The 14,350-nt window shown below is 44.9% G+C and overlaps 1 protein-coding gene across 3 annotated transcripts in view; it reads right to left on the reverse strand.

Annotated features, from left to right (window-relative positions):
• Positions 1 to 14,350, reverse strand: part of uvssa (UV-stimulated scaffold protein A) — a 95,421-nt gene that overhangs the window by 16,192 nt on the left and 64,879 nt on the right. For 2 of the 3 annotated variants that reach the window (XM_057849509.1, XM_057849508.1), the window contains 3 exons: positions 12,629 to 12,830; positions 2,424 to 2,552; positions 2,147 to 2,330 (listed from right to left, as the gene is read on the reverse strand). In XM_057849509.1, coding sequence (XP_057705492.1) covers positions 2,147 to 2,330; positions 2,424 to 2,552; positions 12,629 to 12,830 — 515 coding nt within the window. The remainder of the gene's footprint in view (positions 1 to 2,146; positions 2,331 to 2,423; positions 2,553 to 12,628; positions 12,831 to 14,350) is intronic. The other variant, XM_057849510.1, reaches the window with a different exon arrangement.

Raw genomic sequence — 14,350 nt, forward strand, 5'->3', positions numbered from 1 at the left:
TTTGGATTGAATGTGAAATTTTTATCGATTTACAGTGTGCACATTTTACACCTTGGCACCTAGGGAATTAGTTTGATCATTCTCAAAATTGGCGAGACTGTTCATGAGGCATATGAAATCTTAAGTTATCAAAATGGTGTGTTTTCATTCACGGGCCTGACATGGGCGGGGTGCCAAAGTCGGCCATTTTTTCGTCAAAACACCGAATTCGGAAAATGACTGATAACTCCCTCATACAACGTTCAATCTATTTTAAATCTTGCATGTGTGTGAGGTATACCAGCCTGAGCAGGACTGGATTGAAAATTTACCATTTGTGCCTGGCGCCTCCTAGTGGGAACAGGAAATGCCCTTTTTTACGGGACACACTCCTCCTCTAAAGGGAAAAAAATCAATCTACCTCAAACCTGCATAAGGGAAGCCTTAAGACCTGTCTTCAGGTGCCTGATGAAAAATATTGAAGTTTCGTTGAAGCGGAGGGGTCCAAACAGGAAAGTGAAAATGACTGTCAACAATTTTTCTCTCCAAAAACTTTGAACAGTCATAACTCGGCAGATATACAACATATCTGCGCCAAACTTCCCGTGCTTGTTGAGAGTCATACCCTGAAGGGCCTTGTAGGGGTCATTTGCATCAACCCTACAGCGCCAACTAGTGGCAATAGAAAGTCACTCGTTTTTCCAATACATGTCCAGTTCTTTTCAGGTTGGTCATTGTAGTTTCAAGACCTATTAAAATACTTATTTACGGCCCATGTCCACGTGTCTCTGTCTGTTGCCGTGACGACCCTTTGTTCGTCATTTAAAGGAAATATTTTTTTTCAGAGACTCAGGCAGCTTATAGAGCCACAATATTTGGCACACTTGGTCGAATTGGCCCAGTTAGAAGATTAATTTTAGTTTTGAATAAGGGCTTGGCTGCACAGCTCAGCAGTGGCTCCTTTTTTGTAGTACTCTCTCCAATAGGGGTTTTTATCTCTTGGGTGTGGGAATGTAAATAGGCGACTTTCGAGCATGTTAGGTTCTAATGAGATGATTAGAGAGGAGGATCTGCCACCATCCTGACCTGCACACAGTCCGAGTTGCGTGACGTCCAAGTTGCGCTAGATTGCGAGGGCCCGTTCAGTCCTGCTTGCAGGCCTAGTTATCAATTGGTATTAAACGGTATTATAGGAATACAATTTGGGTATGGTGAGTAAGCCAAAGTCTTCTCAAACAGAACGATTTAAGTCATCTGGCGAAAATTCTTCTAGTTTTAATATGCAATATATATCGCAAACCCCCAAAAAGTCACAATAGCCCCTTTCAGACTTAAATCCCGGTAAATTCCCGTGTAGATTGACGTGGGATTTAGTCATGTCATGGCTTTCCACATGGGAAAATGTCCCTGGAATAAAGCGGGTTGTATGTGTGAAAGTAGCGTCTGTGCGGGCAGGGTGGCTGGCGTGATTTTATAACCCGAAAAGACAATACAGTTCACTTGCTTACCTAAACAATTTTAGTATATTTATACAATTTATATGGATCATAATTACTACCCACAAAAATGTTTTTTTATTGTGCAGCGCGAAGGCTGATGACGTAAATATCATGGCAGGCCGATCGTCATTTCCTCTTTCTTCGCAGTAAGACAGAAAGCGGTAAACAAACATCACAATTATCTACATGGCAAACTGGAAAGATGGCCAAATTAAACTGGAAACATAACGAAGGAAGAGACAGTCCATTGTCCATCTTTGAAAATATGTGGTATATTTTGTTGCCGGTGGTGACCAAAAATGATGTAATGCCCGGGTTTATAAAATACTGTCCCCCGCCCTCGACGTATGCCAACACGGGACAAGTCTGGAAATGTCCAACCCGGGTAATTTCCGGTACATCTCCCCATGTCTGAAAGCCACGAAACGGGTAAATCCTGTGTCACCATGCCAGGGAATTTAATGGGATATAAGTCTGAAAGGGCCTTAGGTGTGACCCACACAGTAAGCCTCAAGGAGTGAGTGGACAAAAACTACAGTGACTGTTAAGTCTTCCACCAAAATTAGAGGAAGATAATGAAAGTGCAGAATTTCAACAGCAGACTTTGCTTTCAATATAAATGATTTACAGTATACAACTTTTTTTTTTTAATCCTTCTGTACGGTTACCTTTATTCGGTCCTGTCTCTTACACAGCTTTCCATTTTCTAATGGTGCATTGCAATAATGGCGAACAGGAGTGAATTGTCCAGGGAAGGAGATGTATCTGCATTTGCTCTCAGCCATCAGCTCTGTGTTTTGCACTTCCTCTTCCACCTCAGCTGGTACCCAGAACTGATGCTGAGAAGTCATTCTGAGAAAGAAACACATTCATAGATTTTCATGTAGACAAGAAGGCTACATTTTAATAACATCCAGCAAAATTTATGTGTTGGAGGTATACTACTTGGTGATCATGCCACAGTTAGGCTGCTCCTGGCCCCAGTAATACAGATCCAAACCAAATGGAACCACCGGAGCCTTTGAGGTTGATGGGTCATTGTTAGATTGAGTTGAACATGCTTCTGAGGAGCTACTGCAAGAAAAAAAAAGAATGGAATTCATGATATTTTTGTGCACCTGGTTCAAATCAAAGCACAAAGAGGGTGTTTGCCAGCAAAAGAAAATATTACTTAGATTACTAAACAGAGCGTAATGTTGGGCAGTTAGTGCAACCGTAAACGGCTTTGCCTGAACTTTGAGCTATTGTTAAACCTGTATTTCTGATTTCATAAAATGACCATACACATGGAAATCAATATTTCATTCTCTGGGCTATCAGTCAATCAAACAGTATCAACCGTTAATCAGGGGTGAAAGTGGCTAGAATTTCTTGCCGGAACTCCCCGACGTGAGGGTCGCCACGGAGCCAGAAATTTTATTTTATTTTATTTTTTTCTTTCATTTTCAAACCTCTTAAACTACTGAAATGCAAAGAAAACTGTTCTAGCAGTTATTTCTATAACACATATAAAAACTAAAACTGACTTTCATTCAAAATTGTATTTTTTCAATTATTTGGAAAATAAAAGTTAACAAAAACAGCAATAATCACAACCTCCATCTCCTAATTTTACTAAATGCCAAATCTCAATTTTAACTACTTAAGAACATAGGATGTATATTAAAATTGAAGTTAATGTAAACATTTACTTTTTAAAAAAAAAAAAATTAAGATATAAGTAACATACATTCAGAAAAATAAGTACAAATGACTAATATTATGCAGAGTTAAATGGAATATATTTTGAGGAGAAACATTGATTTTTCTAAATCATAAGGAAATGAGCAAGTAGCCTGACATAAATGAACAAATATAAGTCCAAAGTGCACTTTGACAGCTAAGATGTTCAGAACCTCCCCATCAGAGCAAATAAAACTAAATATGATAAATAAGCCTCCTCAACTCTTTCCTTGCTTTTAAAGATTTGATCCATTTTATGTTGCATTGCCCTTTTTTTTGTCGCATCAATTCAACAACCTTTTTGTTGTTTTTTGCTGTTCCAGAAAACATGCACATTTCAGAGCCAATTGTCTCTGCTGATCACATGTCACTATGTCAGCCAATTGAACGGATAAATGAGTCCAGGCGTTTTGCTTTGCTGCGTGTATTCACACATTGACGTGACTCATCATCGTCAGACTCCGATAACTGCAGCAGCTGGGAAAACCTCCATGCCGTCCGTGGAATAAAATAAATAATGAATATTGGTGGAAACGAATTACGCTACACAAGTACTTTATTATGCTTGTTGTTAACATTTTGGTATGTAAACCTGATGTTGGTAGATTGTTTTCTCCTTGGAGATGAAATGCATGTCTGGCAGCTTTGTATTATTATTTTTTTTTACATAGTGTTTTGACCGTTGGCGGCATATTTTTCGGAATCAAAGCACCGTATACCGGAACGCAGTTCCGGCCCCAAATCTTATACCGGAACTGCGTTCCTAACCGTTCTGGCCCACTTTTACCCCTGCCTTTAATCTCAATAGACTAGAAAATACATACATCCACACATATAAATTACGCCCATACTAACAGAAGCCTACCATGTAGTTCCATTGGGCACCCTGATAAGGTGTCAAGCACCGTCATCAGCTGTGGGAGTCGGGCAATTCCACCCACCCAAACAACCCACCTATCGATCCACCCATCCATTCATCGATCATCTCTACCTCTACCGCTTCATCCGGGGTGGGTTGCAATGGCAAAAGTCTGAGCAGCGATGCCGAGACTTCTTTGTCCACAACACTTCCTCCAGCTCTTCTGGGGGCATCTCCAGGCAAACTGAGAGATATAGTCCCTCCAGCGTGTCTTTGGTCTTTCTCGGGGCCACTTCGCAGCGGGATGTGCGCAGAACAAATCCCACAAGGGAGGCGACCAGGAGGAATCTGGTCCAGATGCCCAATCCACCTCTCTGTCATGTCATGTCATTTCCTGTTTTATTTTGAAGGCTTCACCCTCCTCGTGTCTGCATACTTGCCCTTCCTCTGGTCACCTAATCACCTATTGTTTCCACCTGTTCCCCATTACCACCTGTGTATATATTGCCTTAGTTTCCATTTGACGTGTGCAGAAGTGTCTTTCATCTAAGGTCAGTCACGTCAGCCTCTCGCCATAGCTACTGTATCATAGTTATTCTGTGCATTATCCTCCATTTGGAGCGCTTTGTTTTTGTAATTTTTGATCCTAGACAGCTTGACTTTTTCCTCCATCAGGAGCGCTTTATGTTTTTGCCTCATCTCCCTTTTGGAGTGCTTTGTGTTTGAAACCTTATTTTGATTCTAGTCATTCTGACTCATTCCTCCGTTGGAGCGCTTTCTGTTTGTACTTTTTCTCATCCCCGCATGTCAGCGGAAGAACCTCTGTTTTCAAAATAAAAGTTTTTTTGTCCAAAACTCCGCAACTGAGTCCACCTCGTTGTCTCGGTCTGACAGAACACTTCTGCCAGAAATGGACCCAGCGGAGTTTTTTGAATTCTTTGCCACGCTGCGAGAGCAAGCGGCTCGCCTCACCCGCCAGGAGGACTTCCAGGCCGCGATGGCTGCACAGCTGGTCCACATGAACAAGCAGATGATGGAGCTCACAGCCCAGCTGCTCTCAGCACACTCAGCCCCCACTACCGGATCCCCCGCCTGCCCCTCTCCTGCTTCCTCCCCCACAGTCTCTGGAAGAGGACCTAGGTTAGCGCCGCCGCAGCGGTTTTGTGGGGATCCAGGTACAAGCCAAGCTTTTATTACTGAATGCAGCTTGCACTTTGATTGTTCGCCTCACGATTTCACCTCGGATCGCTCTCGTATCGCCTTCATGGTATCCCATATGTCGGGACGGGCCCGGACCTGGGCCATGGCGGAGTGGGAGCACGATTCACTATCTTGCCATGTCTTGTCCTCATTTAAAGACACCCTAAAGAAGACGTTTGACCCTGTTTGTTCTGAGAGAGACCGAGCCCGAGAACTCAGCAGCTTGCATCAAGGTAAAGACTCAGTCAACGACTATGCTATTCAGTTCCGTACCCTGACCACGGGTTGTGGCTGGTGCCACACTGCCCTGTATGACACTTTTTTCAAGGGACTCTCTCCTACTATCCGGGATCGACTCATACCGCTCGACCTTCCGCAGGGGTTGGACGACCTCATCGCCCAAGCCATACGCACTGACCACCGTCTTGAGGAGCTTAGCAAAAGCCAACCTATCCACGCTGTGAGACCGCCTCCCGAGTCGCTGGAGCGGTCCGGACCTCGCCGCGCTCACACCCCGCCGTTCGCACCTCATAGGGACCATAACGATACCGTACCCATACAACTCAGACCCACACGTACATCCCCAGAGGAGCGCAGACGCCGACACCAGGAGAGACTGTGCTTCTACTGTGGGAGCTCGGGACACCTGGTGGCAGTTTGCGCCGCCCGCAGAGCTAAGCCCAGCCATAACAGTCAACCTGTGTGTGCGACTCCTCGCTCTACGACCACCATTCAAGTAAAGCACGGGTCCTCCTCACATACACTCCCCACCCTCATTGACTCCGGCGCTGATGACTGTCTGATGCCATGGGGGGTTTGCAACCTCCTGGGTCTACAGGCTGTCCCACTTGACCGACACCTGGTGGCCAGATCCCTCAATGGAGAGAAACTGTTTACCATCACCCATTCCTGCGAACCTGTAGAAATCACAGTCCAAGGACACACTGAGACCATGTCATTCCATTTGTTTCCTGCTCAAGCTCAGTCAATAGTTTTGGGACTCTCATGGCTTCGCAAACACCAACCCCACATTGAGTGGAACTCCGGGTCCATACTGGGGTGGGGTGTGGACTGCAGGGGACGTTGTCTGGGAGAAAAGAACCCTGGGGTCAAAGGTCATGTTAATGGTGAGACTGCAATTAACAAGTTTTCTCTCTCTGTCACTCCAGAACCGGAAATCGACTTGAGCACCATCCCAGAGTGCTATCACCATTTACGCCAGGTTTTTGACAAGACCCGAGCCCAGTCTCTGCCACCCCACCGTCCCTATGACTGTGCTATTGATCTTATCCTGGGCTCCACTATCCCTAGGGGGCGCCTTTATCCTATCTCCGGTCCTGAAAAAGTCGCCATGCGTGAATACATTCAAGCCTCCCTGAAAGCAGGGCTCATCCGTCCTTCCTCGTCCGCTGCTGGGGCGGGCTTCTTTTTTGTAGGAAAGAAGGATGGGTCACTCTGTCCCACCATAGACTACCGCCAGCTCAACGACATCACCATCAAGAATCGCTATCCACTCCCCCTCATGTCTTCGGTATTCGACCAATTGCAGCAGGCCAAGGTCTTCACTAAATTAGATCTACGCAACGCCTACCACTTAGTCCGCATTAGGGAGGGAGATGAGTGGAAGACGGCCTTTAACACCCCAGATGGCCACTATGAGTATCTAGTTATGCCCTTCAGCCTCACTAACGCCCCCGCGTTCTTCCAGGCGTTGATCAATGACGTTCTCCGAGACTTTCTTGACCGTTTTGTTTTTGTTTATCTAGATGACATCCTTATTTACTCCCCAGATATAACTACCCACAAGCACCATGTTGAATCTGTTTTAAAGCGTCTTCTTGCCAACGATCTTTTTGTCAAAGCTGAGAAAAGTGAATTTCATGTTAGCCCAATTTCGTTTTTGGGCTTTATAGTAACTCCTGGGGGTGTCCAGATGGACCCTGCAAAAGTAGAAACAGTAGTTAACTGGCCAACACCGGGCAGTCGAAAAAAGCTTCAGCAGTTCCTCGGGTTCGCCAACTTTTACAGGCGGTTTATCCGCGGTTTTAGTAAAATTGCAGGCCCTCTCCACGCTCTTACTTCCACCAAGGTGCAATTCGAATGGACCCCTGCGGCTGAAGCAGCGTTCCTGGCCTTGAAGACCCGCTTCACCACAGCCCCCATCCTGACCATGTCTGATCCCCATCGTCAGTTCGTGGTGGAGGTCGACGCCTCCTGTGAGGGCATTGGGGCAATACTGTTCCAACGAGCTGAGCATGATGGGAAGATGCATCCCTGCGCCTTCCTTTCCCGCCGCCTGTCGCCAGCGGAGCGGAACTACAGCGTTGGCGACCGAGAACTACTCGCCATCAAAACCGCTCTGGAGGAGTGGCGGCATTGGCTCGAGGGGGCAGAGCAGCCCTTCATAGTCTGGACTGATCATCGCAATCTTGAGTATCTAAAGACAGCTAAGCGACTCAATTCTCGCCAGGCCAGGTGGGCGCTCTTTTTTGACAGATTTTCCTTCTCTATCTCTTACAGGCCGGGGTCCCAGAACATCAAAGCAGACGCCCTCTCACGCCTCTACGACCCCGAGCCTGTAGCCAAGGAACCTGAAACCATCCTGCAACTGAATTGTGTGGTAGGGGCGGTAACTTGGCAAATAGAAACGGAGGTTAAGCAGGCATTAGGGGGGGTCCGGACACCTCGGGGGTGCCCTGAGAACCGACTATTCGTCCCGGCTGACCTACGCCCCCGGGTGATCCAATGGGCCCACTCCACGCCGCTTTCCTGTCATCCGGGAGTCAGGCGCACCATGCACGCCATCTCCCGGAGGTTCTGGTGGCCAGGCATGGAGCCGGAGGTCCGGGAGTATGTCGAGGCTTGCTCGGTCTGCACCCAAAACAAGACGTCCACCAGACCACGCATGGGCCTTCTTCAACCCCTCCCGATTCCCTCCAGACCATGGGCTGAAATTTCCTTGGACTTTGTCAAGGGGCTTCCTGTATCCCAGGGAAACACCACAATCCTGACCGTAGTTGACCGCTTCTCCGAGATGGCCCACTTCATAGCCCTGCCTGCCTTGCCCTCTGCCTAAGACACTGCAGGGATCATGATGCGGGAGGTATTCCGCATTCATGGCTTCCCTCGGGACATTGTCTCGGACCGGGGGCCACAGTTTGTGTCACTCTTTTGGAGGGAATTCTGCCGCCTCATCGGGGCTAAGGCCAGTCTCACGTCAGGATACCATCCGGAGTCCAATGGCCAGACCGAGCGCCTCAACCAACAGTTGGAGACCGGCCTCCGGTGTTTGGTATCCCAGAACCCATCCACATGGAACAACCACCTGGTCTGGGTCGAATATGCCCACAACACATTTCCCACCTCCACCACAGGTATGTCACCCTTTAAATGCGTCCATGGCTACGATCCGCCTTTGTTTGCTGCACAGGAGCGAGAGGTCTCGGTCCCGTCTGCCCATGCCTTGGTCCGCCGTAGCAGACGCATATGGGAAGCAGCTCGCCAAGTCCTCGTCCGCCAAGGGGATCGAGTTAAAAGGGCTGCAGACCGCCACCGACGCCCAGCACCTGCCTACCAGGCAGGACAGCGAGTGTGGCTAAGCGCACGAAACCTTCCCCTCCGGGCCACCTGCCGGAAGTTGGCCCCCCGCTTTGTGGGTCCATTTCCTGTATCGAAGGTTGTAGGCCCAGCAGCGGTACGTCTACGTCTTTCACGCTCCCTGAGAGTCCACCCCACCTTCCACGTCAGCCAAGTCAAGCCTGTGGTGGAGAGCTCCATGGTGCCTATGCCACGCCCTCCACCTCCTCTGGACATCGACGGCGGCCCTGCCTATCGGGTCAGGAGGTTGCTGGCGGTGCGACCCCGAGGTCATGGCCGTCAATACCTAGTGGACTGGGTGAGCTACGGCCCGGAGGAGAGACAATGGGTTCCCACGCGGTTCATCCTGGACCCCTCGTTGATCAGGGACTTCCACAGGGACCACCCCGACCAGCCTGGACCGTCTGGTAGCCGGTCCTAGAGGGGGGGGTTCTGTCATGTCATGTCATTTCCTGTTTTATTTTGAAGGCTTCACCCTCCTCGTGTCTGCGTACTTGCCCTTCCTCTGGTCACCTAATCACCTATTGTTTCCACCTGTTCCCCATTACCCCCTGTGTATATATTGCCTTAGTTTCCATTTGACGTGTGCAGAAGTGTCTTTCATCTAAGGTCAGTCATGTCAGCCTCTCGCCATAGCTACTGTATCATAGTTATTCTGTGCATTATCCTCCATTTGGAGCGCTTTGTTTTTGTAATTTTTGATCCTAGACAGCTTGACTTTTTCCTCCATCAGAAGCGCTTTATGTTTTTGCCTCATCTCCCTTTTGGAGTGCTTTGTGTTTGAAACCTTATTTTGATTCTAGTCATTCTGACTCATTCCTCCGTTGGAGCGCTTTCTGTTTGTACTTTTTCTCATCCCCGCATGTCAGCGGAAGAACCTCTGTTTTCAAAATAAAAGTTTTTTTGTCCAAAACTCCGCAACTGAGTCCACCTCGTTGTCTCGGTCTGACACTCTCCTTACTCCTCTCAATGTGGAGGTGCAAACAAAGCTCCAGCAGCGGTCAAACACGGTCCACTTGGACTCAATGCCACCATCAACACTGTATATAGTGGAGATGGGCACTGCCGACCTCGACTCGGATGTTGTGAGTCGGTGGGCCAAACACTTGGAAGACCTCCTCACCTCTATGGACACACCTTCCCATTAAAATGTAGAGCGGGCTCTCCTATCTCTGGGGTTGAAGTCACTCTGAGGGTTGGATATAAGGGGTTCAGCGAATGTTGAGACACGCAGAGGGCTTTACATACACTGCTGGCCAAAATTATTGGCACCCCTCCAATTCGTTAAAATAATGCTCAATTTCTCTCAGAAAATGATTGGAATTACAAATGCTTTGGTAGTAATATCATCATTTATTTTGCTTGCAATGCAAAACCCAAAAGAGAATGAAAAAAAAATGTAATCATTATCATTTTACACAATACTCCAAAAATGGGCCGGACAAAAGTATTGGCATCCTTTGAAAAATCATCTGATGCTTCTCTAATTTGTGTAATAAAAGCACCTGTGGCAATAACTAAATCACACTTGCAGCCAGTCAAAATGGATTAAAGTTGACTCAGCCTCTGTCCTGTCCTTGTGTGTACCACATTGAGCATGGAAAAAAAGAAAGAAGACCAAAGAACTGTCTGAGGACTTGAGAAGCAAAATTGAGAATGACCTGAATGTTCCTGTGTCTACCGTGCACAGTGTCATCAATAAGTTTAAAGCCCATGGCACAGTGGCTAACCTCCCTAGATGTGGACGGACAACGAAAGATTGAGCAGATGGTGGATATAGAACCTCAACTAACATCCAAACAAGTTCAAGCTGTCCTGCAGTCCAAGAGTACAACAGTGTCAACCCGTACTATTCGTCGTCGTCTGAATGAAAAGGAACTCTATGGTAGGATACCCAGGAAGACCCCACTTTTGACCCAGAGATTAAATAAAGCCAGGTTGGAGTTTGCCAAACCTTACCTGAGAAAGCCAAAAATGTTTTGGAAGAATGTTCTCTGGTCAGATGAGACAAAAGTAGAGCTTTTCGGGAACATCAAGTTTACAGGGGGAAAAAAACGAGGCCTTCAAACAAAAGAAAACAGTCCCCACAGTCTGGGTCTCCCTCAGAGGTCATGGGTCTTCCAGCAGGACAATGACCCAAAACACACTTCAAAAAGTAGAAGAAAATGGTTTGAGCCAAAGCATGGGAGATTTCTAAAGTGGCCAGCAATGAGTCCACACCTAAATCCTATAAAACACCTGTTGAGAGATCTGAAAATGGCACCCTTCAAATCTCAGAGACCTGGAGCAGTTGGCCAGAGAAGAATGGTCTAAATTCCAGCAGAGCATTGTGAGAAACTTAGTGATAGATCCCGGAATGGTTGTTTGCAGTTACTTTGTCTAAAGGTTGTGCTACCAAGTATTAGGCTGAGGATGCCAATACTTTTGTCCGGCCCCTTTTTGGAGTTTTGTGTAAAATAATAATGATTTTTTTCCCCCATTCTCTTTTGTGTTTTTTTCATTGCAAGCAAAATAAATGAAGCTATGATGACCAAAGCATTTGTAATTGCAATCATTTTCTGGGAGAAATTGAGCATTATCTGACAGAATTCCAGGGGTGCCAATACTTTTGGCCAGCAGTGTATGTAAAACTTGTGGGGTTGGGTATCTTTACCAAGGTTAAGAACAACAAATCGTGGTGCAACATAGCCGTTGAGAGGGTTGAGTTTGGGGACCTCATATGTGGTTCTTTTTCCTCCCAAAGGCCGCAATCTTCTCAGCCAAGTGTTTTTTTCTTATATTTATAAATTGATTGGAGCAGTCAGTATTCAGGTGTTAAAAACTCTGAATTTCTATATATACAATAAATTCCTCACACTAGTCAATGCGCAGGCTTTAATTGTAATAATTAGGGCTGTCAAACGATTAAAATTTTTAATCGAGTTAATTACAGCTTAAAAATTAATTAATCGTAATTAATCGCAATTAATCGCAATTCAAACCATCTATAAAATATGCCATATTTTTCAGTAAATTATATATATATTCTGTAAAATAATTTGTTGGAATGGAAAGATAAGACACAAAATGGATATATACATTCAACATACTGAGGACTAAGGACTGTAGTGGGCATTTCACTCTACTGTCATTTAAATCTGTCTATGCTGTCCTCACTCCGAAGCGTCTACTTTTTCCAAAGCTAGACAGCTAGTGAACGGCGCCTTAATAATCAGACTTCTTCCTTTTTCATCTGATTTATTAATAAAATGGCCTCAAACCACTGTCCTCTTTAGACCGTAGTGAAACTACAAAAAAAAGTACACAAGCATTGCATTAGCAACAACATTAGCTTAGCACGCTATACAGGTTCACTAAACATAAACAAAAAGCGTCTCATACAGAAAATATAACATTTCGCTTACTAACATAATATGTACATTCTTTACAACAATCATACTTAACGGACAAATCTTGTCCAAGGATCATATAAGCACAACATTACAACGTAGGCGTCAGCCCGAGACGTCGTGCAGCCCTATTGAACTGGCAAGAAAGCAATAAACCATGTCGCAAAGCAACCACAAGAGTTTGCTGTTAGACAGCACAAAAAAGCTTGCTGTAAAACTTACCAAAAGGCAGAATACTGTCTGAGCGGGACATGTGCGTTAATTGCGTCAAATATTTTAACGTGATTAATTTAAAAAATTAATTACCGCGCGTTAACGCGATAATTTTGACAGCCCTAGTAATAATATCTACTTTGCAGCATAAAATTGAAAGTCTTTTTCACCTGGGTGCTGCAGTTAAAGAAAGTTTATTTCGGAGGAGGTGGAGTGTTGCAGCGGCACAAGTTGGATCCCTCTCATCTTCTTTCAGTCTTTTCAGTCTCTTGTAGTAGGAGGTGGAAGCTTGGGAACCAGGGGAAGATGTTTCTGCTATGTTTGTAGTGGTACGCTGTGATGCCGTCAGAGTGGATGAAGAGGGACTCAAACCTGGCAGCAAAACATGGCGAAGTTTAAATGAATATCCGTTTTGCCTTCCAAATTATTATCAGTATGCCAGAACCTAATCACTGAAAGAACTTTTAATTACACACCTCCATTCTTTAAGGTGCGATGAAATACTACAGCAAGTGACCTCATAATAATAGCAGACACCATTTTGGACACAAATCAATCCAAACAGTGACAGAAAAGGCTCAATAATTAAATTAGATCATAATTAGTCTTCCTTTCTCAGCTGCCTCGGCCCCGCCCACGGAAAATTCCAAACAAAAGATAATGTCACACCCAGAAAGAGCCGCAGATTTCTGCAGTCTCCTGCATGCTACTAATAAGCTTTGTATTCTCTAATTGCCATGAGACCTTTCTGTCATTCTGTCATCATGTACTAGCTAGCATAACACTAGAAATCTAGAAACGATCGTAAATTCTGGTTGTGATTTTGCAACCAGAATTGCTGAGGTAAAGTGGGTGTTCCCTGGTCCATTGTTTTGGGCGGAATTACTATGGAATGGTAAAAAAAAAAAAAGCTATTGATGTCATCACTCGAAATTAATATCTCAAAATTTAAAAAACGACAGCAGCACGAACAAAAATTTTTACAGCTCAAACCAGCACAAGCGATTGACACAAATTTGAGCCATTTTTAATCAAAATGTGGGGCTGGTTGACCTCAGGTTGACGTATAAAAGAATTGTAAACATCTCAAAAACTTAAGCAGCACAAACGAGCACAAACCAAGCACAAACAAATGACATAGTTTGTCTATAAAGTTCCTTCTGATGGGGGGCCAACTTCATCAGGTAGATTTGAGTGCCAGATTAGTTTCTACATGTAAAATTAACATTAGTGCAATAATTTTCATTTTTGGCACGCTTATATTGGATTTATATAAATATGGCGGAAAACAGTCAGGTGACTTGAAGTTGAGACCCCTAATTTGGCCAAATTTCAAAACTGTCCTCTCTGCATGTGTGATATATCATTGGAAAGCTTAAAATCTCAATTTTGTGGGGGATGAAAAATTTTGAACAGGAGGGCATTTAAAAAAAAACAAAAAAAAACAGCAAAATCCTAACTGGAGGTGAGAGTACGCGTAAGCATAATTAAAAACGCCATGATTTTAACGAGATACTATCACGTACTTACCTCTTTTCGATCCAAAAACTTCATGTAGCATGTATCACCGAGTGTCAAGAAACAGCTGTGAATGACCACAGCTGGATTTTGGGGGATTTTATGGGTGAAACATGGTAATATAAAAAGGGTCGTGATGCAGAAATCGCAGACATCAAGGAGTGGTCCAGATTTTCTTTTTCATAAATTTACCCTTTTAAACATTTTTTTGTTTGTTTGTATTGATTATTTATCATCTACAATATTGGGGAAAATGCGACAGCAACAACAACAAAAAAAAAAACATTTAATCAATAATTAAGAGGTAGATATCCATGACTCATTTACGGACACAATTTTTTTCATTGTGATGTAATTTGTTTAAAAGTTTAAAT

This window comes from Corythoichthys intestinalis, chromosome 11 (genome assembly GCF_030265065.1).
Source record: "Corythoichthys intestinalis isolate RoL2023-P3 chromosome 11, ASM3026506v1, whole genome shotgun sequence".
Lineage (NCBI taxonomy): Eukaryota > Metazoa > Chordata > Actinopteri > Syngnathiformes > Syngnathidae > Corythoichthys > Corythoichthys intestinalis.